This window comes from Chamaea fasciata, unplaced genomic scaffold (genome assembly GCF_029207755.1).
Source record: "Chamaea fasciata isolate MVZ Bird 193981 ecotype frontalis unplaced genomic scaffold, bChaFas1.0.hap1 SCAF_3, whole genome shotgun sequence".
Lineage (NCBI taxonomy): Eukaryota > Metazoa > Chordata > Aves > Passeriformes > Sylviidae > Chamaea > Chamaea fasciata.
In genome coordinates this window covers 85,536,376-85,563,606 of record NW_027094088.1, presented here as the reverse complement: position 1 = coordinate 85,563,606, position 27,231 = coordinate 85,536,376, and the positions used below count along the sequence as shown (strand labels likewise).

The 27,231-nt window shown below is 36.2% G+C and overlaps 1 protein-coding gene across 6 annotated transcripts in view; it reads left to right on the top strand.

The window, feature by feature from the left end:
- ADGRB3 (adhesion G protein-coupled receptor B3) overlaps positions 1-27,231 on the top strand; it is a 448,258-nt gene that overhangs the window by 340,203 nt on the left and 80,824 nt on the right. For all 6 annotated transcript variants that reach the window (XM_066179725.1, XM_066179722.1, XM_066179723.1 and 3 more), the window contains 3 exons: positions 9,716-9,842; positions 11,523-11,626; positions 14,383-14,485. In XM_066179725.1, the coding sequence (XP_066035822.1) occupies positions 9,716-9,842; positions 11,523-11,626; positions 14,383-14,485 (334 nt within the window). The remainder of the gene's footprint in view (positions 1-9,715; positions 9,843-11,522; positions 11,627-14,382; positions 14,486-27,231) is intronic.

Sequence of the window (27,231 nt, the reverse complement as noted above, 5' to 3'; positions counted from 1 at the left end):
TCAATATACATATTACATCTACCAACTTAGCAACATCTGGATTGTTTAGTTTTGGTTTTTAACCAGATCATAAAAACTATAAAAAAGCTTTGTGTTTAGCTGTATTGCATTACATTTGCTCATAGCTGGGCATATACAAAGCCAGTGCATCTCAGTTGTTTTCTCAGATTTGTTGAATTGCCCCATTTTAATTACATTTCAATTATTATACGAGATAAGGAGATACCCACCACTTAATCCTTAATGGGCTTTGCACAAACTGCTCTCCAGCCATTGTACAACTCTGGAGAATCTTAAATCGAGAGGTTCTTTTGAGTTTTATGTTAAGCTGTTTTGCCCATCCAGTCTTTCTTCTGACATGCTCAGAAGAACCTTAGCATCAGCTCTCATTTTGGTACTCAACATCTCATCAAGGTACTTAAGCAGGTTATCTCTCTGTCAGTCTTGACTGTGGCCTTTTCTTAACAGTGAGCTGGCTGATGCATAAAACACGGGCAGCACATCTATGAAGCCCTATACTGTAGGATTTTTGTCAGTTCAGTGGTTAGACGGCTCACCCAAGATAGAAAAGACCCAAGGTGGGGTCTCATCATTGCAAGATTCAGAACCTTTTTGAGAGAAATCTGTGTGTGTAAGAATGAAATATCCATGCCTTAAGAATGAACTTTTTAGGCTGTAGGGCATTTTGGAACAAGGAGGCTACTCCAATTCCCTCCATACACCAGTAATCCTATTCTTTCCTGTTATAACTAGATATTGTCTGAAAGAGAAAAACTACTCTGTTTTACATTCTGTAGTTAAGGTTTTTGCTGAAGAGAAAATACCTAACCAAAGATGTAAAGCATCAGTCCCTACAACCCCTTGTCACCTCAAACTGGTTTATTACAATCTGTCTAATCTCAGTCAAGAGCCAATAGCAAGCTATATGCCTCTTTCCTACTGAGGTATTTGTATCAAATGTGTTTTTAATGTGCAGCCTGATAACCAGTAAAAGATTTGGTGCAGATTCAGTCAGAATGCGTGCTGACTCAGCGAAGAGAGAATAGGGAGATAAGGATTACTCTTATTGAAACAGTTGTTAATTGGCCAGTCGGGTACAAAAGATAACATCTGATCTAGAAAAGAGACATCTCTAAGGAAGAAAAAGAATACTTACTTTAATTAAAAGGGGTGGGTGGTCAGATAATCTCCCAAATAAGAAAGAAATCAATGTATTTGAAGAAAAACAGATTAGATCTGTTTAGGCTTCTGGGAAGGACTTACAAAAAAGGATTGTTATAAAAAGCAAGTGTCTTACACAAGAAAAAGGACATAACCTGAGGCCTAACACAGAGAGAAAATAGAACTCTTTGTAAACTGAATTCTTAAGAAATCTTGCCGACTAACGGCTGGATAAAAGGGGAGACATAATCTCCATGTCAGTAGAGCAAATGTCAGTTTTATTTCTTTTTTTTTTCTTATAAACATTTGTAACTGTGTCCTATTTTTCGGTTGGTTGTTTGTTTTATCTCAATCTGGCTTGAGTTAAGTTTGTTTTCAAAGTGTAAGGAGACAGAAAAAGTTCTTTGCTTATTTCTTTAAAATGGAACACTAAGGCAATAATTTATCTCCAATTGCTATAGCCCACAGCATATTCTTCAGAGAACCCATGGGTAACAGTTGTAGGATACACAGTAGGATTGTGTAAGAGCAGCAGGTGGTATCACAAGATACAGGGGAGGAGATGCTGACAACTATGAGGGTTCTTAGTCATACAGCTAATATATGAAGGAACAAATATGAAACCTGAGGCTCTTGAGAGAACATGTAATACTGAAGTTTGAATGCTCAGTCTACAGAGTAACTAACATTGAATGGGGCAGGAGCTGGAATGCAGATGCCAGTGTGTATTTCCACTGTGGCTCCAGAGTCCATGCTTTGCTTTACCTTCTGGCCCAATGCATAATTCTACATCAGCAAGAAGGGGTGAGGGTACTCTTACGCCAGAATATGCTGTAGTTTGGGGTTAGGTCATCTGCAAATCTTTATCTATTTATCTATATATCTATATATCTATACATCTATATATCTATATATCTATATATCTATATATCTATATATCTATATATCTATATATCTATATATCTATATATCTATATATCAATATATCATCTATATATCTATATATCTATATATCTATATATCTATACCCCTCAAAACAAGCATGAAACAGCATGAAATTGAACTCCCATCTTCTCAGAACCATTGAGCTATGAGATAAAAGGGAGACTCTCCACTGTCCATCTTTGAGGTGAACATTACTTGAGATTTTGAAAGGTATTGTATAAACATCTAGCTGCAAAGGAGAGCTCAGCTCTCACATGCATCACCACACAATGTGCATCATTTCAGTGTCTAACCACTTACTATAAATGTCTCTGCCATTCTTATTATGTGTCAACTTCTTTCCTGCCTTATGGTAAGTATCTCTGGAGCCTGATCCAAAGCATACTTTGAGAAGGTTGGACATGTAATGGTTTTCATTTTGACTGCCCATATAATGTTGGATAGCATAGGATGTTGTAACAGTAACACTGATGGAAGCCCAGTCTCTTCTCTCCCCCTCAGTTCTGTTTCACACCTGTTCCTCTCCCTGCTGGTCATGCTGGCCTTGAAACTTGAACTAATGATACTGTGCTTTATTGCTTGTGTTTTGGAAGAAACATTAAAAATAGATACCAAGCTTTGACATTCCTAATTTCCAGGATGAACTTCTGAGCCCCTAACCTTTCGCAGCCTCTGGCCATAGACAATTTACAAGGTTCCTTTTTGCTAGGAGTCCATGTGAGTAATAGTACAGCATGAAAGATTTTATAGGTTGATCAATTGGAAAGTACTATATGACAATTTTTCCTTAGTTCACCACAAAGCTACATGCATATTTATAGTCTAAACAAAAGGACATGAAAGATTTTACTGATTTTGTGAGAAGTGTGTTGCATTGAGAGTATAGAAATTGGGTGGAAAAAGAACCCTTTTGCTTTCCAGCTAGTCCTCAGAGATCAAAGGGGCTGGGTGCAGCTAGGCTTAATTTCTGATTATAACGAATTCAGAACAATAAGTGTGATTGCATTCAGTGAGATGTCAGATGCACCAGTACTGTGGGTGTCATTCTCTATTGCAGATTCAACAATTGTGTGGTTTACCACTTCAACACTATAAATCTGGTCAAGGTCAATAAGAACTTCCATGAACACAGATTAACAAATAATGTGGTTTACTGTCGAAACACTAAGTCTGATCAAGTTCAATAGGAACTTTCATGAACACAGATTCACAAGTGGTATGGCTTGTCAACTTGGCACAACAAGTCTGGTTGAGTTTGATAAGAACTTTGCTTCGCATACTTTCTAAGAACTGGACAAGATTTATCAGACAAGATAGGAAGGGACAATATTACCTGGAAGGGAAGTAGGGCCTCTTGTCTGCATCAGTCATTCTGGAGGTTCATGAGGAAAGAAGACAATGTTCTCAAAAAATCTAGATAGATACCAACACCCTTTGGCAGTGTGTACACAGGGGGGATTCCCAGTACTTCAACGTACTTTCTCTGAGACCATTTACAGAGTCAGACAGTGATAAAGCTATGAAAATTGGTTGGTTTCCCTCAAAGTTTTTTATATGCTGATAATCTTCTTAGGAGATTTTCTCTATAATTTTGAAAAAGGGGGGAAAATGTTCTTGTTCAAGTGCAATCCACTAGGCTTGTTAGGACACAGAAATAGAGCTGGAGGATTGTCACTTATCCAATGTTTTTCAAAAACATGAATGAATCCCATAACTCAAGTAATGATAAGTCTGTGTAGTAGCAGTAGTATAGAGGACCACCAGTCAAGAACTATGCAGTAGGAGGCAGGAGACTTCTAGTATTTGTTTCATCCTGGCTTTGTCATATAATTTATTTAGAATTTCTTTTCATTTTACACACTGATACACTTGCAGTATGCTATTAGAAGGGTAACTATTGATTACAGCACAGTTCAAACATGCTGTGTGTTAGATCATGCCCTAAACTATATGGACAGGGAAATATAGGAAGTAATAAAATATTACTACAAGCATTAATACTTCCATAACTCTCTATTTGATGAATCATTTCTTTATAGTAGCCAAACAGATTACCAAGCCAAGTTTTGATCCTTCCCATGGAACTTTCTTGAAGTTGTACATTATTAGAAAGTTAATCTAACAATGTGTGCTATAGCTGCAGTGGCTCTGTTACAAATTTTACTTTTTAGGGTTTAATATCTCTAGTTTAAATCATATTAAAATGAAACTTGGTTTTCAGCCCATATGCACGTTTGTTTTACAAAACAATTGTTTATATAGGATTTAGTTGTAATATAAAGAACAGTGAGAAAATTAAATTTTCAAAGATTTCTGTTTTCTTTGACAAAAAAGATATTCACAAGTATGTCTTTGAGGACAATTACACAATTCAATGTCTGAATTGGAAAAGTGGCCTTCGTCTTTGGGAAAATGAACTCCTTATAGTATTCTGGTTGGAAATCTAATTGCAAGATATTCATCACCCAGCCCATTCTTCCGATACCACACAAATGCAGACATCATTTTTGGGACATTTGCAGTATTTTAGACCTGTAGTCTTAAGGCAATTGTTTTTTTCAATTTTATTTTTTCATTTCCACAATTTCATGCTTTTTTTTTTTTTTTTTTAAATTCTGTGAGGGGAAAGAAAGTCCTAAGTCATAATGACCTAATGTTAATCATATTAACAATTTCAGGGTAAACAATAGTTTTTTAAACTGCAATTCTATATGTGACATTATTAAGGAAAGTGTGTTCATATCCACATTTTCTTTGTCCTATTTTTTCCTCTTTTTCCTTTATATTACTTTTTTTTTTTTTTTTTTGCTTTAGGAAAGACTGTGGTGATAAACCAAATGTTGCTATATACTGCTGATAGGAGTAAGACTGATCACAGAAGAAATTGTGCATGCCAAGAATTAGGTCATGTCTCAGATGTATGAACATGCACAACTGAAAGGAGACTCCTGCAGTTGAGCCTTGCCTGTGACTTCCCTGGGATTTTAGGTCCAGGTGTAAAGAACCAAGCAGGTGTGGGAAGGACTTAATCTTCACTAATGTGCCAGCTAGCACATCTGAACAGGGACTGTGATGTCTATAACCTGCCATTCATAAAGGCCATGAGTTTTTCCTGCCTTTTGCTAGCTAAAAAATTCTGATGTTTGCATTTTCTGTGTGCTTCTTATCATTATATGTCATTCTTTACTGAGAATGGAGTTGGAATACCAAACTCTGTCCCAAAGGAAAAGCAGCATCTAGTTGAACAGAAAAAAAAAAAATAGAAATGTATTTTTCTATACACAAATACACAAGAATTAAGAAGAATTTAAATCATCTCAGCAGAAATGACACTATAATTTTTTACATTCTGTGTAGTTTGCTTTCTAGAAAGCTGTAATTAAATAATTGAATATCAGCTTTACAAAAAGTTTTCTTATCCTAATTTAATGCCGTTATCAATCAGCAAAGAAATTACTAGAGTAGGCTACTATTGTAGATGTATAGCAAGATATTAACTCTTTGTTTATGATGATCAAAACTCAGGCAACTACTTGGATTACTGGTTGCTACTCCGGGGAAAAGTGTTTGCTTAGGTGTTGTTAGCTTTCTTTGTCTGACAGAATCTCCATTGCAAAGTTAGTCTTTCATCTGAAAAATATTTCTTCAAAATATACTAATAAGTAAACAGTGTGTATGGTATGAGATAAAGCCTTTATTAAGTGAATGACTGATAAAGTCAAAACTGATTTTTATATATCAGGAAGTTAAAGTAAAAAAAATGCAATTAGTTAAAGGTGTATATTGTTAATTATAAAAAACCCAATAGTAAGTGGTTAATCATGTCATGAGACCAAGACAAATACAGCAAAATAAGGGAAACAGTTGCTAGAATATAAAATGTGGCCTGATTGTCATTGTCAGATAGGCAATTGTGTCATGAGTGAATTTTTTGTTTTAGAAAGATGGTCCTCTCTTATAAACTACATTTCCATTTTCATATCTGAGATAGTAATATCTTTTTCTGAGTAGTGAGCGTAATTATGCGACATTGCGTAATACATTATGTGAGTAAAACTCACTTTTTTTCCCCTCTTCTATATAATACACTATTAAAATAATTTTCTGTATATCATTTGACCATTGTTTTTGTTGCATAGAACAGGAAGTTCACCTTAAACTCTGAAAGGGTACTGAAAAGACACTCCCACATTCCACTAGCTGCAAGACTACTTGGAGAAGGGCACACTTACAGATAAATGTTGGAGCTGAGGGTGTTCTTGGTCCATACGCCATATTACCCATAGATCCATACCCCAAATTACATCCTACTTAGACTTTTTCCCCCTATTTTCCTGATTCCCCTGCTGTTTTCCCTGCCTCAGCTGCAGGATGACACAAGATCTGCCATGGTGAATCTGTGCTTCTTGGGAATTCCTTCTATCATGGGAGTTCTGCCAGGTTGATTAAGTCATCAGCAACTCAGTAGAAGAGTACAAAAATTGCCAATAATGGGCATGAACCTAAATCTATATTTGCTAGATATTTTCAATTCAATATTTTCCCTTGATATAAATAGAACATATGTTAATAGTACCTGTCACTCCTTTATAGCTTTCTGCATAAGAAAGATCCACAGGAATAATAGGTGCCCTTTTGCATATTCATATTATAACCCAAAATGCTAGACACATAGTCAAAGAAAATCATACCAAAAAGGAATGAAGCTTCTGAGATAGATTCTGGTTAAACCCAGAAGAGTTGCCTTGCAAGAGGGACAGATCATAGATGGAGTACTTAATAAAAAATGTTGCATTGAGATGTACAAAAGGCAATATATCCATTTTAATTCCATATTTCCATTCTTTATTTACCTTTACCTAAAACCAAATCATTACTTTATGTCAACAAGTCAAAATTATCTCTAAGGGAATTAGTAACCGTGCATTGGCTGTTCTGCTCACATGAGCCTCATGCAACAAATTACACTTTTCTTCTGGTTCTCCTCATTACTCAGTCTCTTTCATAGACCTAGTGTAACTTTCTGTGCAGCTTCTCTTAGCCGCAGTTCCAACAGACTACAAATATATTTATTATTGAGGCTTTTTTTTAACCGCACTGATTAGAAGAAGGAAGGAATTATTTAATGAATTTGTATCTGCAACATATAAACATAATGCTGTTAAGCAAGAAATTGAAGTGTATCACTGAAAAAAATGAACAATGAAATGTAAAATATGTCCATATTAGACTGACTCTGCTCCTGCCATGATATCTTATTTTGGAATCCAATTAGACTGCTTTGTTCATTTCAGACTGCTTTTGGAAATTCTACAAAATTTTCAGTAGTATTGAAAAATTTTTGCAAAGTACATATTGTATTTGTGGCTCAGTTACTCTATGACTGGAAATTTGTATTTGTGCAAGTGACTTGAAGAACTGAATGAGCCAGTGTAAACCTGCTGGTCTGACCATGATTTATAGTACTTTAAATATGATTATAATTTTAACAGATGCTTTGTTTTAAATTAAACTTGTGTCTGTGATTTCATAATTGGAACTTGTTTAACTCTTGTGCATTGGACACTGTCTGCAAGGATTTAGTGCTAACTGGATGTATTGCGCATCCAATGCTTTTCAGCATAGGGTGAATTCAATTTATTAAATCTTATTCTCAGGATGAATAATACCATCTCTTTGTTTTTAAATACGACAATTTTTCTTAACCTATCAATCCTTAATATTTAATCAGGAAAGATGAACACATTTCATTTGGCCTTAACTGTGTGCCACAATAAGAGAAGAGACAAGAAAGCTAATAAAATAAAATGTTTAAGTTATCCAGAAGATAATGCTTCTGAGTTTAAAATATGTAACTCTATTTTTCAGAGTGGATGTTGATTTAGCCTGTGGCTCTCTGAAAGACACAATTTGCAAGGGAAAGCTAATAAACTGCTTTAGTGGCTTGAAGAATTGGTGATTTTCTCTCAATTGTTTCCCTCAGTTGCTGTTTGTTTTGTTTATTACAGGATTCTGTTTTGAAGACAATAGTGTGTAAGGGTTACATCTGGTGTGTTCAAAAACTAGTGGCACAAAATGCTGAGGTGGCCTGGGGTGAACTGCACTCTGAGAACAGGCTTGGGATAACAAATTGCCTTTGCATGAGGGCCCTGGCATATAGAATCACTTACAGAGGTGTGTTGTCAAGGCAGAAGAGGTGAAACAAGGGTGGTCACAGGGACTGGAAATTTTTATTCTTCCCCCTCCTTGTTTCTTTGACCTTCATTTTTCTTTTCTTTTTTTTTTTTTTAAGTCATTTAGTGACCTGAGGTGAAATGGACAGGAATTGACAGCACACATGCTGCTGCTGGCAGCAGAGTTACTGCAGTTGCTCCTTAGACGTGAAAGGAGGGGGAAAAAGATGAAAGAAACCCAGTTGTTCTCTAAATATAACACATGTAAAGATAGTATGTTTGCTTTAGTTGAAACCAACCCCCCTTCCCTGTAGAAAATATTTTCCCCCTCCCCACTGCAGTTCAGGAAACAGGAGAGATGATTTTTTTGTCTCTCCCTCTCCTTCTCCTTGCTTGCACAAAGAAAACGTGGGTTGATACCATTTTTATTGTTCTGCTGGGGTGGGTTTCAGACCTTGCATTAGCATATTGAATGTCTAATTGAATTCGGGGGCTGTGTTAATCATCATGTTTTGTTTAGGGGTGGTTGGTGGAAGGTGCCACCAAACGATTGCTTTGGCTTGGGGTTAGCTTGGTGCTGCCACCCCAAGAAAAAGAATCGAGAAGGGGGAGGGAGCCAGGGAAAGGCGAGTTGACTGAGTGATGTCTGGAGGGCGAACTCGTGTGTCTCTTTGGTGATGTGTGCTGCTGTACTGAAATCCACCCCTCTGCTGGAGCTAAGGCAAGAGTTGGAGGCATCTGATGCTGCCGTTTCCAGGGTGAAATTTCTAAGGCTGCTAGCTAAAAACAACAACCAAAAAAATCCCAAATCCTCAGCAAAAATAGCAGTCAGAACAGAAGATCCGGCATCTCCCGGTCCAACTGGCATAACCCAGACAGCCGTTTGAGAACCACATGCTTTCAACCTAGCCACACACGAAAGGGTGGGGGGGTCGGGGGGGGGCTGGAGGGGGGGGGGGGGGATGGAAGTGGAGAAAGAAAGGGACCGAAAAAGACACCGCAACTACAGAACATCACATTTCTCACAAAAGACCAGAAACAGAGCCGGTAGGAAAAAAAAGAAAAAAAAAAAAAAAAAAAAAAAAAAAGAAAAAAAAAAAAAAAAAAAGAGAGAGAGAGAGAGAGAAACAAAGCCTCCCCCTCTTCCCCCGATGAGTTTTTCGCAGTGCTCTAGTGAGGCTCGGAGGTGGCTGGCAGCGCAGGGGGCGGCTGCTGCCGCGGCTGGCGGGGCTCCGCGCAGCAGCGCCCGGACGCTCAGCACCGCCGCCCGGACAGCTCCGCGCCCTGCCCGCCCTGCCCCACAACAAGTCCCCGCCGCTGTCCGGGAACTCCGCGCCGCGCTCCGAGCCGTGCCGCTGCATTGTCTCCTCACCGAACCGGCCGTCAGGCGTAATTACCCCGTTTCCCCCACCCCCTCCTCTCTCTCTCCTTTGCAGGAACGACTCTTTGGGAACCTGGTCCACCCAGGGATGTAAAACTGTGCTTACCGATGCATCCCATACGAAATGCTTATGTGATCGTCTCTCTACCTTCGCCATTTTGGCTCAGCAACCTAGAGAAATAGTAAGTAACAAAGAGGGGGGGGTGGGGGGGGGAAATCCAGTTTTAATGCAAAAGGGAATGTGGGGGGGGACTGCGGGGGGAGGGGGGAGCTGGTCCAGCTTTCCTCCCAGGTGTATTGCAGACGTTGCATTGAGGAATTGCTTAATATTGCAGGTAATCAAATGTTTGTCTCCTGGTATGTACCGTGTCTCAGATAAATGAATTCGAGATTCTGAGATACAACTAAATCCAAGTGAAATTTGCATGCTCTCGAACTCTGCAATTTTTTTTAGCGAAAGCCTTGTAATTGTGGTGCAAATGTGTTGAAAACTTTTGTATTGAACGATTAAGGGAACGTACAGGTCTCTATTATTGCTCTTGGTAGGAAAACCCTAGGTACTGTAGTTAAACAGATTGCAGATCTGCATTGGACATTTTCAGCACAGATTTTCTATGTAGTCTGTTGATATGATGTAAGAAAAATACTCAAGTTTTCATGAGAAAGAAGGGACATTAAGTGTATGAGCAGACACTCCCAATATTATTGAATGTAAAAACAGCTGAAAAGCAAATATTTGTGAAGTTATCCTGCTAAAGCATGATTTCATTTTCCTGGTTTTGGAAACATATGAACAGACTCTTTTTAATAGCAAAATAGACCCATTTGGGAAAAAAAGTGGTTGAAATAAAATACTACTTTCTGCCTGAGATCTGGCCTAAAAGTACATCTGTCTTATATCCTATTTGGGTGACAAAAGATATCTGAATAAACATAATTTACAATACATCCCTGAAGCTTAAAAAGCATTTAGATAAACCAGGCACGATATCTTTTAAAACTTTTAAATCTAAATTTTCCCCATATTTATTAGAAAAACCCATATCTATTTCAGAAGGTGGCTACATATATATACAGAGGAAAAAAGCTGACCTGATATCTGAGGATAACAGTTTCCCTTACAGCAGGGAAATCTAGTTTGTTTTCAAGGTCATTCATTTATTTTCATTTTTTATTAATACACAGAGTAAAAATGAAATAATTCTGAATTTGTAGCTTTTTTTTTTATGAAGGCTTATGATACTGTTGCCATAGATATCCTGCCATTCCTTCTAGGCAGTCATAGGCCCAAGGAAATTAAGCAGGTGAGAATAGTGGATTGAAGTCAAAGTTATTAAAAGTCAGAAAGTTTGGTCATTCTGCAACAAGCATGAATCAAATTATGGGACAAATTACTGGATGATCTTCACAAATTATGGGACAAATTACTGGATGATCTTCAATATATTAAAGTGAAACCAAGCTGTTTGTATAATGCACAATTTTAAACAGTGCTACTTCTGAAGAGAAGTATACCTTTTAATTGATGTTAAATGAAGAGTCATTTGAACTTGTGCTAATGTCACAGTCTCCTGTTACACTGTAATATTACTAGTTTATTTTTCAAAGTATCATGCAGGTATTACAAGGCATTTAAAAGCTCAGAGGCCTCTGAGGAACATGTTAAGCAGATCTCAGAGTTATGTAGGGATCAGTTTTGGAATTAAGTTGATTTCTTCTTCATAACTATTATTACTGAAACTATCTGTGATAGTTTGTCGGCTTTTAATTTTGCTCTTTTTGCTTTTTTGTTTTTCATTTGACCTGTTGTTTTAATGGCTGGAGGATGTTTTTTCTTCATGGTTGCCTGTTGTAACTTACAGATCATGGAATCATCTGGTACACCCTCAGTGACCTTAATAGTAGGCAGTGGTCTTTCCTGCTTGGCCTTGATCACTCTAGCAGTTGTCTATGCAGCATTATGGAGGTATGTAACAGGTTTAGAAAGCTAAATGCAAATATGTTGTTATATTTATTTGAATTGCTGTTTGAAGAGACCATTAAAGAGCTCTCATTAAAACATAAAGAGAGCCCACACTTACTGTTTCGAAAGCGAGGGAAAAAAAAAAAGAGGAAAATGTAATGCATGCTTTGAAGCATTTTTTGATGTGATTGATCAGGTTTACTGTTTTGGGCTGCTGATGATGGTATTGCTCAGTCTGCTCTTTCTCCACTTCAGTGGGAATGGTATTGCTCCTTTGCTAGGGTATTCATAGTACTAAATGCAGGATTCTTATATGTGATATATTTCATGTGAGGCTTCTGGCCTATACCTTTAGCTTCTTTTCTCCCATTAACATTTTTAAACAAAATTTATAAATAAAATAATACCAAAGTGGCACATTTAGGGAGGTTCAGTCAACTGATTTTGAGTTTGTTCACATCAGATATAAGTTTGAATAAAGACCACAAAATTGAATAGTCTTAAATAGTGTGGTGGTACATTCCAGTGATAGATTTTCTTTCTATCCTGACTTTACAATATTAAAATATTATATTGACTTAAAAGTGCAATAAATACTTACAGAGTAAGTTGATCTGAGTAGTAATGAGAAATAGCAGAATGTCTTAATGCAGAAGGAACACAAAAGTAAGATGAAAAGTCATGCAAAGTAATAAATATTTTTAAAAAGTGAACATGGATTCTCATTTAACTTTTTTCAATAATTAAAGTAAAATAGGTTCCTATGAAAGTAATAAGAAACAAGGGGATGAAACAATAAATTCTAGAGTAATATAAAATCAACCAATAGGGTTTTGCTTTTAGAACCATCTTGATAATTTTGCACCTATTTCTCTATCACTCTTATGTACCACAGAGATTCAGGATTAGAAATATATATAATTATTAAGAATATCTTGTTACATAAGTTATGATAAAAGACTGTAAAAATTATAATTTCTTGTCTGTCAAAACTAAGAATGAGAGTATTTCAGGATATAATTCCCATCTGAAGAATTATAGTGTTATTTTTGCACTCCCTGATATATTTAGCTCTTGGATAGAAATACTGTCATGCTCAGTGGAACTGGTCTACTCCATTATTTAAATTAGATACAAGGAAGGAATTCTTTACTGTGAGAGTATTGAGGCACTGGAACAGGTTGTCCATAGAAGTTGTGGATGCCCAATCCCTGGAAGTGTTCAAGGCCAGTTTGGATTGGAATTTGAGCAATCTGTTCAAGTGGAATATGTCCCCACCAAGGGCAGGGGACTGTAACTAGATGATTTTAAGTTGTCTTCCAACCCAAGCGATTCTATGATTTTATGATTCTGTGAACTTCTAGGTGAAGATAAAATGTTATGTGTTATGGCTTAAGTGAATGCTGTGGTCTCCTGTTGCATTGTATTTACTCAACCACTAAGGTTATCCTTTGTAATCCATGGGCGCTCAGTGTTGGGAGTTGGCCCAGGTGAATCGATAGTTAACAAGTTATAAAGTAGCAGTGTGCTCTCTGTGGGAGCAGAGGCACAGGACTTCTTGTATTTGTTTGCAAATACATAGAAGTAGCCTTAAGAATGTTGCTATATTTTAATGAAGATTGTGGATTGTGGTATTAAGGTTGTTCTGACTAACTAAAAAAATGTAATGCTGTATCTTTTGATATGCAAGCAGAAAGGACTATAATTAATTTCATATCCAAAGCTCGGCATTTCCTGTGGGTTCAGCAGCCTTTTATATTACTTCCTCAGAGTCAGCTATGGGTGTACATCTCAGGAGGAGACAGCAACAGTGAAAAGCATATAGTATAGGTTGTGGAATGTATAAAGTTATGGCATGGTCTTCAGAGGAAGTGAGCACCCTTAACTTTCATTTATTTTAGTAGTCAACATTTACTGTTAGCAGCTCTAAAAATCAGGTCAGAAAGGTGCTTCACTTGTTACCATAATCATTCTCTTTCTGTCCTGTCGAATATAAAAGGCTGTATACAGGAAAACGAGAACACTTGCATCTTGGAAGCAAATATGTGATAAGACTTTTTGACTTTTTCATCTTTAGCATATTTGTAAAACGAATATGATAAATCTGCAAGGGTGACTGTGATGTTCACTGCAATAATTTAATATTTCTGTACACGTTTGGATATTTTTTGGCATTCGGTCTTATGAAGATATTACAGTACTATTGGAGCATCAAGATTAATGTTATCCTTATCTCAATCACGTGTTTCAAAATTCACTGCCATAGTATCATCCACCAAGCTGCATCTTATTTATGCATAGTGGATCAAATCTTCTGTTTATGTAAATCACCATATTTTTGCTGAAGGTAGTAATTATGAGTGGTCTGTGCCAGCTGTGGATATTCCCAGGGACAAGCAGAGAGCATAAGAAGTTCCTGACATGAATGTGTGTAAGCCCATTATTATCAGTATGGTGTTAGAACCATGTTGCCAGCAGTTTTCAAAGGAATCATTGGTAGATTGTTTTTAAATATATCAAGATACTAAGAGGAAATTGTGAAATATCCATCAAAATATCGTAGTTTTCATGTATTGTATTCATGTATTTCATTTGTATTCTTATAGCTCTCTAATACTCTTTCTGAGCACATGAAAGGGAACACCTTTCTTTCAGAGTATCTCCAATAGTTAATGCAAGAACTAAATCAAAGCTTTGTGTGACTTACTAGTTGTTTTCCTTTTAGAACATTTGTAACCTCTCTTTATTTTTTTGAACAGGTACATCAGATCTGAGAGGTCCATAATTCTAATCAATTTCTGCCTGTCGATTATCTCATCAAATATCCTTATCCTGGTTGGACAAACTCAGACACATAACAAGGTATGAGGTGGATTATATTAAATTTTGCCTTAAATATTAATATAATTGTTGGGGTTTTTTTAGCTCAAATAATTACATCCATTTAGTCCTATGCTCATAGGACTTGGTGGGTTTGGTAAAATATTAAGAGACAAGGGAAAATATTTACCATCTTGCATAGTCTATTTTTCCCTTCCAAAAATCCCTTTTGGTATTGTTCCCTCTAGATAAGCTGTGTTCTCTGTGGTAGACTTGTGTGTTTTAGAACTAAATTTCAAAGCAAAAAAGTTCAAAGGCTCAACATCAAAAGCACAAATTCTGGTTCATTATAATAGTTGTAATAGGATTGTGCTACAGTGTTTTTGTCTTTCTATTAACACACTGGTACTCGAAAGGCAAGTAGAAATTGCTTGGAAGTTAGAGTACGATTCTTGAAAATGTGCAGAAGCAGACATCATAACAAGCCATAGAACTGTTAGATCTCTGACTGATGTAGCTATAAGAAAGTAATAACCCTGTATACCTTACTTGGTGATGTATTGCTGATTTATTAATAATCTGTTCTCTGAACATCATTGTCATTTGTGCCTCTCCTGTAGAACAGCAGGCTTGCCAGTGTTTTGAGGAATCGCTCAGTACCTGGTGATGCTAGGCAGCTTTCACAAATGGCAAAAAGTGGTTGCTAAAAATCAACCATAACTACAGGATTGCTTGGAATAGAAAATAGTGTGTAGTTGGTTAACTGGGCAATATGTGGTAGAATGCTGTGAAGTTTTGGAGTAAGGAAGTGTTTGTACAGTTGTTTTTTCCCCACTGTGTTAAACTACTTAATGCACTGCTCATCTTTATTTTTCTAATATTGAATGAAATAATGTTCATCATCTGCTATAGAACTGATGTTTCTACAACATACCTGTAATTAATCGTTACTTCTTTTCAAGTAACTGCTTAGCAGTTTAGCTGCCAGAATTCTCATAAATTCAATGCAAGTCACATGGCTGTACTTCGTAAAACATATCCAAACCAAGCACACTCATTTCCAGCACATACAGTTAGAAGATTATTGAAGTCAAGATATTAATATGCTTTTAAAGTTTTGAAAGTGTGAAGAGGTACAAATAAACAAAATATGGAAAAAAAAACCCATGTAATTCTGACAGATTTTATTCAGGGGGGATAAAAGCAATGTGCTAATAACTTCAGAGTACCAGAATACATAAGATTAATCCTCCCTATAATTTTAGCTCTAACATACATAGTCATATATACTATTTTATTATGCATCTCAAGGATGCATTTCAAGGTGTGGTTCAGTAGCTGCAAGTTCCTGTGTACATTGCCACTGTAGAATCAGAGTTTCAGGACATCAAAACGACTGTGCACATTTCCTGGGTATGCTGGCAGCCTTTATCTGGCACTTGACTCAGGGAACTCTGAACTAAAACATGCTGTAAATCCAGTTCTTTTCTATTAAACTTAATCTCCTTGATCTCCCTCACTTCTGCTTCCTGAACTTCTCAACTACAGAGATATTACACTGACATATTTCTGTGACCAACAGATCCAAAAATGCAAATATCAAAGGAAATAATTGACAAGAAAAAAAAACCACATCACAAAGTTTATAATTTTAATATGCAGTCTGAAAAATTACTGTAAAATAACACTTTTTGCTTGTCTTCTTTTTGAGTCCACATCTTGCTTTTGATACATCTACCAACCTGGAGCTTCTAGCCAGGGAGCACCTCTAATGGCTCAATGGGAAAATACATTTGTTATATCTAGCAAGACATCCCTCGTTACAAACCAAAACTGTTTTTATCACAGTGTTGGCTGATATATGAATATATTGTAGCTCCAAGAGGCTGGCCTGTGAATGCACCATCAACAAAAATGCCCAGCTAACACCACTGTTTAGTGAAAATTTATTCAAATTAAAGCAATCATATCTGGGTATGACTTCACTGTGTTTGTAAGTAGGGATGTGTATAGGCATCAGATGTATTTGAAGTTCTGATTTTTTAAAAATTTTCAAGATCATATATGATCCCAAGAAGTCAATGTTTGATTTTAAGTCCATACATCTAGATTGCAATGCTGGCAACTGTAGGAAAAATTACATTTTCATTTTGCTGAGCTGGAAAATTAAATCCATAAATGAAAACTTTAGAAAGAAAATGAGGTCCTGACCTGTGATTTAAGATTAAAAATATTTTTGATTTGTTGCCTAGATTTTTTTATTTACTGGAAGTGAAACCATATGATTTTTTAGTGTTTGAAAATTTTGGGAGAAATCTTGAGAATATTTTATTAAGACAATATAATATTCAAGTCAGCAAAAATTGTTTCATGAATAAAGGCTGAAGTAATATTTTATGGCAAGAAGATGAGCTCTTCTCTTTTTTTTATGCATTGGAGAACATTTGAGAAACACAATATGCCAAGTTTGAGTTTGTTTACTCTGTTCCATTCTCATTCTTCTGTTTATACTATTCTTATGTTGTTGGGGCAGCTAGTTAACATCCACATGATGATGTTAATATTCACAGTGCTGAAGCATTTTTTTTTTTCTGTGCTTTAGTTTTGCTCTGAATTTAAATTATCTCTAGCTCTATATTTGTGTATATTTCCTTTTTGGGAAGATCCTCGTAAATGCCGTCAAAGCTGAATTCCAGTTTAAAGTTGAACAGTATGTAAATTAAGCATAACGAAGATGTATTTATAGCAAACAGCATATTGTTGATTTGTTTGCAGTTTGTGGTTTCCTTTATCTGTATTAAACACTTCACAAACTACTTGTATTAACTTCAATGCTATTCAAACTCCAAGAAATTTCTGTGGCTCATTTTAGTACACCCATTGACATATATGTCATAGAAAAAAGTACTGAGTGTCTTGGTCTAGATAAGTGCAGGTTTTCATTATTTCCTTTCTGGTTTAAAAAATCATAGATATTCTAGAATGTTAGGTTTAGTTCTTTTCTTTGAAAGCTGAGTATATCATAGTTTTTGCAAAAGCTTCTTTTAATGAAAGTGAGTTTGAAAATTGCATTCTCTTTGATTCAACTAAGTGCTGTCTTTTTTCAGTAAAAAAGATCACCTCCCATGGGCAGAAATGGACAAAATATTTAGTGAGGACATGTAGAAAGAATTTATATTCTTTCAAACTACAAAAAATTTTCCATTTCTGGTATTACGTGTTTAAAAATGATATTTTTTTTGTCCAGTTTAAATAACCTAAGGGTACCAACAGTAGAACAGAGGTCTAGGTCATGGGTCATCTCAGCTTGTTTTAAAGTAGTTCATGAGGGAAGTCATGGAGGGGACTAGGGTTTCTCTTGTAAGGTTTGGATTGGGATAGCTAAAAGCCTTTTGTCAACAGAAAAGCTTTACCCCTTTGTTCCTTCTTAGCAAAACATGTTGGGCATTTTGTTGAAGGACGCAGCTGAGAAATGTTCTGCTTTTTTCATTGTTTCCCTAAGCCTTTCAAAACACAGAACTTTATTCAAAGCTTTCTTAATGTTTCAGACTGTGTAAGATTTCTGTTCTGTCAGATCCCGTTTTGAAATACAGGTCACTGAAGGCTGAAATTACAAAAATATTATGAAATTAATTATGTATCTTGTTTAAATATAGTTGGTGTTGTACTGTGCATGAGAAGAGTATTAATTTACTTTAGTATTTCTGTCTGTCTCATTTTCTTTCCACTATTAAATGTTAGTCACATAATCATATTTAAACTTGACAAAATGCAATTGCTATACTTTAACAACTCAACTTAGTTTTAACTCTGAAATTAAGTCTCCTGAAGTAAGGAAGGGTAAAATTTCCCATTTAAAACCTAATTGCTCAAATATCTGTCATTTCACAAGACCTATGAGATGTCCCTAAAATCTACAAAAGCATTACTTTATAGATTACACTTATTTCAAACTAAAAATATTTATTTTGAAGAAGCGGACAGGTGTTTTTAGGAAATATCTATCACTGATTTGTAGCTTTTACTGTATCGTAACTCTTGCTATGTTACATTTCCTAATGTTCTTCTCACCACCAAGAAAAATGGCTGTATTTCATCTATATGTGGACCTTTAACGTTTAAGCTATAAACTTTTACTATGCTTCTGATCTCATTAAATGAATAGATTCTCTGTCTCCCATAAGTTATTGATTAATTTCATGTGGATCATTTTCATAAATTTTCTTTTCTTTTGTATGAGTCCAGAAAATATCCTGGTTTGTTCACAATTTTGTCTAAACAAAAACATGTTCACTTTTTGATATAAAAAATTCCTGTATATCTATTTTTCCTGTGAAGTAAGCAGAGATAAATACAATTTGAAATAAACAATAGAATTTCTTATACACATGAGAAAAAGTTAATAATTTTCTATTTAATCTGATACTGGCCATAATTAAGGGTTCGCTGCTGATGTTTGGGTCACTTGTGAGAAAGTGTCGTATTTTTAAATATTTTTAAACATGATTTTAAAAATTCTGTAAGACTCAGTGCATTTTGTTAGCCATTCTGTGTCATTCATGTTTAATTGCAATATCCAGTTTATTATGCTTACTGTTTTATTTTTAAATTCATCTCTTAGACCATACCTTAAAGGTTATGAAAAAGGCCTGTCCTGATCACCATAACATAAACTGTCAGTAGCCTGACATTGTAAACAAGCAAAACTCCATAAAAATGTGTCGATAAGATTAGAATGTTCACCAAATAGACTGACTGGATAAAAATAACCCAATTTTAGCTGCTTTTTTTTTTTTTTTTTAAATAGAAGTGTTAGATTGAAAGAAACAAGTAGAGGTGGAAAGACACTGAGAAGCCAAGCATCCCATTCCCATAGCACTCTGAAGTAGCTGACTGCAAAACTAGAGCTCCCTCAGGTTTTTGAGAGACAGTGGGTGGTGGGATCCCCTGAGAAACCTGCAAATGTTCAGGTGATACTAATGCTGCCTCTAACCACGTGGCTCTTGCCCCATATCTGCCACTGACTTACAGATGCAGGCATCCTGGCAATATATCTCCTAGGAAACAGCGGGGGAGACAGAGCAGATGGAATGAACAGAGAAATGATGCTAACACAGCATTAAGGTTGTGTTAGAAAATCAATGAGGAAGTAGGGAATTCAGTATGTCAAGCAGTTGCACTCCATATTTCAAGTCTTTCTGTAAAACTTCAAGGGAATACCCTCCATTTAAGAAGCTGAAGCCTGGGAAAATATATCCTTCCATTTTTGTCAGTATCCGACTTCCAAATTAACGACCACTCTGCTGATTGTCCTTTGTTTGTTTGTTTGTTTTGTTTTTCGGGGTTTTTTTGGGGTTTTTTTGTGTGTAAAAGCTTTTTGAACAGCTGACCCAAGGATTCTCTAGTATGGGACATCCATCCCAGATAAACACCAGGAAATAGGTCAGGAGTCAGAGTGCACTGCACCACATGCATCTGTCTGCTGTGTGTTTTGAAACTCAGCAACAACCAAAGGGAGAGAAGCCAACTTAGCTGAATAACTATTACAGGAGTAGGTCTGTTTAAGCAATGCTGTTTTACCATGCCAAATTCTGACAAAACCTGTTAACTTCAGCTGAATTAACTACCTGCTTTTAGATTCTCAAGAGAACCTCTGGGAGCAGATCTTTCTTACCCAAGATCACTAAACATTGTCATTCATGTTACTGTTACCTTCCTCGGAGGAGAAGGTAACATTCTTCTCAAAAGTGCCTGTCAGACTGTTTCTCAAAATACATCAACTTTATCATTCAGTTTGCTATATCTAAACAAAACAGACATTTTGATTGTAAGCAGGTTACAGGGAAGAAATTGGTTAGATTTTAAGAGCACTTGTTCTCTGTCTCCTACCCACAGAACCTTTTAAAAAGCTCTTTGAACTATTTTAGAATCCCAGAATTGTTCAGGTTGGAAAATGTATCCAACCTCATTCTCAAGGCAGAGTCAGCTGTTAGGTCGAAACGCGTTGCTCAGGACTTTATATAATAGTAAAGTCTTGAAAACCTCCAGGCATTGAAATGGCACATCTTCCTTAGGAAACTTGATCCACAGCTTGACTGTGCTCATGGTCAAAATGTATTTCCACAGATCTGGTATGGACCTCCTCTTGTTTCTTTATGCCCTTTGTCATCCCACTACACATCACTGTGAAGAACCTGGCTTCATCTTCTCAGTGACCTTTCTACAGGCACTGACAGGTTGCTCTGAGATGCTGTTAGCTCAGACTTTCCTGAGGTAACTCTCTGCTGTCCTACTCTTCCCAAAATTGTGTGGTTTTTCCGCATTTATCTTCACAACCTGTTTAGAGTAGTTTTTTTTCCTTCTAGAATTCACCCCCACAGCTCTAAGGAAAATAGCTCATTCTCTAACACCTTTCTGAACTATTTCAGACAATCTGTTGATGACTCAAGCAGCTATTTTTGGATTTCACACCTTTTTCACACCTCCCTTTTGCCTATTTTTTGAATTTCAATAGAAATAGAACGGTAGTCTATGGGAAATAGAACAATCTACAAACAGTTAAATGTTCATGTCTTTCACTTACATGATCTTACTTTTAAGAAAGAGGAAACAATAAACAATTCTAAGCAGTAGTAAAAATCATTTTAAAATGGAGTTACCATGGCAATTAGCATCGCAAGACTAAAGAGTTTAAATAAGAATGACAGCAACAGCGACATCAAAAACAATTTACTTGCTTTTTTTTCATTCTAATATGAAAGCTGAATTTCCAATGGATTTTCAAATGTGAATTACCCTTTTTAAGAATCTAGGCATAAAAACCCTTTGTCTCATAAACCTAAACAGATACAGAAACACAGTAAGATTTTTATTTTTTAATAGATATCTAGTAAAATAGTACATCAAAAATCACAGCTCTGAGATAAATGCATTGTAAATCTTCTGCCCTACAACAATAATTATTACATCATTACTCTTTCTGTATAACAGAATGAAACAATAGAAAACAAAATCACTTTTAAAAGACTATCATTTAACAAATAATAGTTTAAATTTGCAAAAGGTTGTCTACCTATTGTGCTGATCTTTATTTACACATCACAACAACTCCCTGTTGGGTCTGCATATTTTTAGGAACATTTGGTATGCTCTAACCTTGACATGCACTATGAAGTTCATTTGTACAGTGTTGCATTTTTTTCCTTTTGTTCTCCTAGGTCACAATTTTCAGGCCCTATATCTTGCAATCACACCAATAAGAGCATTTTATCAGAAAATGACTGTTGGATTGATCTCTGATCAGAGTTTTATTCTCATTTCCACTTTCTGTCTTTTCTTCAAGGTGATGTTAAGCGAAATTTTATGGGAAGTGGGACAAGCAGTGTGCAAATCTCTGTTCTAGACTGAGGCTAACAATAAGATGGGAAGACAAGGGTGATCACATGAATTCTGTCCTTTCCTGCTTTTTGTTCTTGAGAAAGAAATGGTGGTCATTGTGTGCCCAAATCAGTGAAATCAGCATTCAGCAAGCTTGATCAGAGCATATTTATGACATGAGAAAGACCAGTGCTGGTAGACTCTCTGGATCACAGCAGGGTTTTGTCATGAGAGGGATGCTCAGCTTGTCAAATAAAGGGGTTCCTCGTTATGGCAAGGGACCCAAAATTATGTACCTAGAGATCTTCTTGGTGCTAATGTAAAAGGCATGTAATGCTTCTAATTTTAGACTGCTGCTGAAACATGACCTTTTTATACTTGTTTTCATGGACACACATGCTTATTTTGTTGAATCGCAGTGAGTCATAGCATCGACATTAAACCTGGTACTGACGAATTTGACAGCAAATGTGCTCTGGTATTTTTCTCTTCTAATGGTTTTGTCAAAATTTATATCAAACTGACATTGTGGATGAATAAGTAGGTTAAGTATAAGTAGGTATAAGTATGCTCAGAATAATGGTTGAAAGGAAACTGTAAAGGTAAATCTACAAAGCGTGCATTTGGCTACAATCATGGACATTTTTAATGAACGTAATTGTGAGATTTCCAGAACCCTGCAGGGAAGTGTACATGTTTGTAATAAAAAGGCCTCAAGCTGTTAAAACTGATAGAATTCCTGTAATGTCAAGAAAGTTCAGTATGCACTAGATTTCTGGGTTTAAAAACAGGATGGAAAACATGTTAGTATCTCTCTCTCTCCTGAAGAAAATTGAAATATATCTGGCACAAGGAGTCCAGCAGTTGGAAGGAAGTATGAATAAGGTTGGCACAAAATGTTGTTCCATTAGTAAGTGATTACATATCTGTCTCTAATTAGTAGCGTGGCATATAATTTGTGCTCTATGTTTTCCATTTCATGAAAATTGCATTTGCAACCAATCACATATTTGCTAAATAATTTCTTTAAGCTGGAAATCTAAATGGACATATTATTCTTTAAATACCACTTAAAGTTAGGTGAAAGATTAGAAAGAGAATGGCTTCCTTAACAAGCTTAGCTGAGACATACAGGACAACAAAATCTCATGTGTCAGAACGTACAGCTATTGAAACATGGATTTTAGAAGGATGGGATTAATTGTAAAGCTGTTGTTATTTGCATTTAGATTTTACACTTCTTATATTTAAGAGGGCTTTTAAGTCTCTGTCATTTACTGTATATCCTCTTATGTCAAGTCAATCAGAATTCATGCTTGAGTGTTAGCAATTTAATTATTGCTATAAAACATTAATTATGACACTTCTTATCTTTTAAAGTAAATTCAGAATAATAATAACATTTTACTGAACTGAATGATCTGACAAGTCATTGCAGTTGTACTACAGTGAAAGAAAAATGGTTTTATTAGGAATAATAGCTAGACCTTGGTATCAAGACAGCGTTAATGATGGACAAGAACTGTTGTTAGACTCAGTTTGTCTCTTGTAGTTATTCAGAAACTACAGCTGATAAAATCACTGCGGAAACAAATATGTAAGACTTCATCCTGATCAAGTGTTTGCTTCCATTCACTTCTAAAGGCTTCTTCCTTTTGGAAAGAAGATTCAGCAATAATACCTAACACTAGTAAAACCAGATTCTAGAGAGATTTTTAAAAGTTAATGAGAAGACTCAATCATAGGCCATGAATGTATCTGACCTTGCTAAACATTAGGCATTGAACAATCAAATGTATCTTTTTAACTGTAGGAAATTTTCTGTCAATTGCAAATAGGAAGTGTTCAAAACTTTGAGTTGTGGCATTAATCCCAGTGCACACATCTTTCCAGTTGCAAATGCAAAGCCTGAAATTAATCAGAACTAAGCCGAATTGTGCTGCCTTGCAGTTGCCATGGCTAGGAGCATGCACACAAGTTATTCATACAGCTCATATGACACTCGTTATGCCATGATAACTTCATTATGTATTAGAGCCTCTGGGGGTCTCAGTTCATTGAAGTTTCAATATTTCAGTGGGTAGGTATGATGAGCAAAGCAGAGCCAAAGAAACAAATCAGGTTGGGTTTGTTTTTGTTTTTTTTCAAAGGAGCACTGAACAGAATTGCCATTCAAAATATTGCACTCAGTGCAACTGGACCGTGGTATCTGTCAGTGACACTCTCCTAGTGTTAAATAATAATAACTCAGATGGGCTTTTTTAATCTCAGCTCATGGTCCTTCTGTTCTCTATATTTAAAGCTGTCATCCTGTGTCATCTAGAAGAACTGGTTTAGGTCACTTGGATTCAGTTATCTCCCCTAGAAACTGATGGGCAGAAATCTGCTAGTGCACTACAAAAGTTTAAACTTCTGGAGGGAATGGTGTTGAAAACTAGGGAATAAGGAATAGATGATTATGAATCCACAAAACAAGTAGCCCTCCAGTGTAGTCCCTAGCTTCTTTCTTCTCCAAACTTCTTGTTAGGCTCATATGTGCGATACTCCCCTGTGGCAGTCTGGTTCTCTCACCATGGTGTGCTAGAGGCTTTTGTTTTCTGTAGCTTCTAAAATTTGAGAATAGATCTATAATAAAACATTACCCACACTGCTTTAAACCTGTAAGTACCAGTTAGTTTAGAGATGCTACTTCATGTTCAGAGGATGGCACTGATTTTAGTTGTTGGCTCTGCAAGCAGAGTTATCTGATCTGTGCAGGTCACAGAGCATCAATAGGGAAATTCCCTGCAGAGGAGCAGAGAGAGTACAAATAAACTTTCCAGAGGTAATTTGGCTATATGGTGTCATCCAGAGTGTGATGGAAATGGATATAGCCTGCAAGATTTTGTAGGAGACATCCCTGCTAAGAACATAATTTAAAATGTAACATTTTATACTTGCTAATTTTAGTTGCCAAGATGGATCTGAGAGACATATAGCATTAATTATTAATTATTGTTGTTGTTGATAAAAATAAACCTATCATTAAGGCTCTGGGAGTATTTCCAACATCAACAAATTTTCCATTTGATTTATTAATGGATATAAATATTTTTCTTTTATTTTTCCCCTCCGGTCAGAACCTCAACTAATTTCATACTTGCCCTCCCAGAGGAAAAAGCTTGAGTAAATATATCAGCCTTGCACGCTTTTCTGAATGTAAGCACATTGAGATCTGCCAACTCTCCTGTAGAAACAGTGAGGACACATTCAGCTACACTAAGACTGTTTTCTCTCCATTAATGAGGATTTTGACCATAGAAATGTTGATTGGTACCCAGAAACAGTGGATGGTATGAAGAACACTGGATGTGAAACTCTAACAGATAAAATGGAGCAAAAAAGCTTTTTCATTTCCACCCAGCAGTGAGGGTAGGGTTGCCTACAGGGAAAAGCTGTACTAGAAGCAGTAGTGCTGTGAAGGGGGCAAACTTTGCTCCTATTGATTACAGTCACACATGAGTAGAACCAAAGAATTAATTTTTTTTTTTTTTTGAGTTAGCAGAGGCTTCCGACTGGTCTGGAAGTGTCACCCACTGAGCACTCCACATGTAGAGCAGATTAGAGTGGTTAAATATTTAGGCTTCAAAAGCTGATATGCCAGTGAAACACATAGCAGATAAGAAAGGTCACAACTTCTACTTCAAAAACTTAGCATGCAAATAACAGTATTGTGATAAAAGCCAACATGTAGTGATTATGGGGCTTCTACACAGGCCTTTTCCACTTTCAAATAAAGAGACAGTTTACAAGATACCAGGCATCCATCATCTTTACCTTCTGATCATGTAGGATTTTTAAACATTTCAGTTTTACTGTTTAACAGTTTTGTGATGACAGTAAAGCACAGGACCTCATAAGAAAGAGAGGCAACATCCAACTACAGTGCTCAAATCTCTAGTGGCTCTGGCCAGCTGGGCATTTCTTACCAAGGAGCCCACCATGTTCATGGACTATCGTAGAGTTTGTCTGTTGCTCCAGCCTGGAATCCAACAGGAGAAACCTCTTTGAGGATTTACAAGTTAAAAGTTAGAAATGACAAATTAGAAGGCCACACATGTGGTCACAATGAGTTGAGTACATTTCTTAACTTTCCCTAAGATACTCCCTGCTCTTAGATGTTCTCTGATTTTAGTGCATTCCACATGGATAGCTCCGTGCCAGATAAAAATTCATCTCCTCCCACTGAAACACTATTTTTTTTTTTTTGCAGATAGTCTGTTAGTACATATTGTTTTAGATGAGAACTATTTGCATCCCATATACATTAAATTTTTAATACAAAACTCAGTGAGACATAGAACCAGGGGTTAATCATGTGATTAGCCATGCGGTTAATGACTTAAAATAACGGAATGGATTTTATTTCCCTTAAAAGGCTACTAATGCATTCTTTATTAAGTCATAATTTGTATGTAATAAAATACCTGGGCTCAGTCAATGATAATTTTGCTACTTAGGAACAAGTCACACATACTCAAAACAATACAGAAGCATTTGCTTTCCATCTGAAGCTGTATGGTAAACATCTATGCTTCTTTGAGCTTTATGGGACATATTGCATTTTGCTTAATATTTTTATGGTTATTTACCTTTCAAAATAGCAAAATCTAAATTGAAACAGAGTTCAAAGCATTTCAGAAAAAGAATGTTTATATATGCTAATGACTTTTAATTTGGAAGAAAAATACTAGAAACTAAGGTAATGTGTTACCTGCAATACAGTTACTGTGTCTTTAATTGTATGCAGTGCCTTCCAGGCCATAGAGAGTTTGGGTGGAGAAGAGCCGGCCAACATGCTCAGTAGACAAGACAGCCACCCATTCCTCACCTCTTGAACACCAAGAAAAAATCCTTCTTGTGAAAACAGAGCTGTGGTACTCCTGACTCTGCAGAGAATGGAATCACAGTAAAATTATTTTATTTCCTAGTTAGCTAGTTTCCTAGTTAGTTTCTTAGTGTGAAAAATGCAGGTAACTGGTGAGCATGGTGTTGGTGCTACATTAACAATTGGACTTGATAATATCAGAGGTCCAACTGTAAAAATTTTATGATTTTTTGATTATTGGGCAGGAGTAAGTGTATAATGTCTTTCACTGGCTGTCTGAAAGGAGGAGAGAGAATCTTTCAAACAGACTGTCTTGGTAAGAGCCACACACCACTTTACACTGCTTGTGCTCTGGAGCATGATCCTAGTTTTAAAGGCTGCATTTTCCATTCTTATCGACTCCTTGCAAGGAGTGTTCAGAGTGACTGGAGATTTCTCTTTCAGGCGTGCATGTAGGAAAAAAATCTGTTTTCAAAATAAAGACTAGGGAAGAAAAATCATTGCATAGTCTCTGATTTCATCAATCATCCTTTCCTTTTCTTTT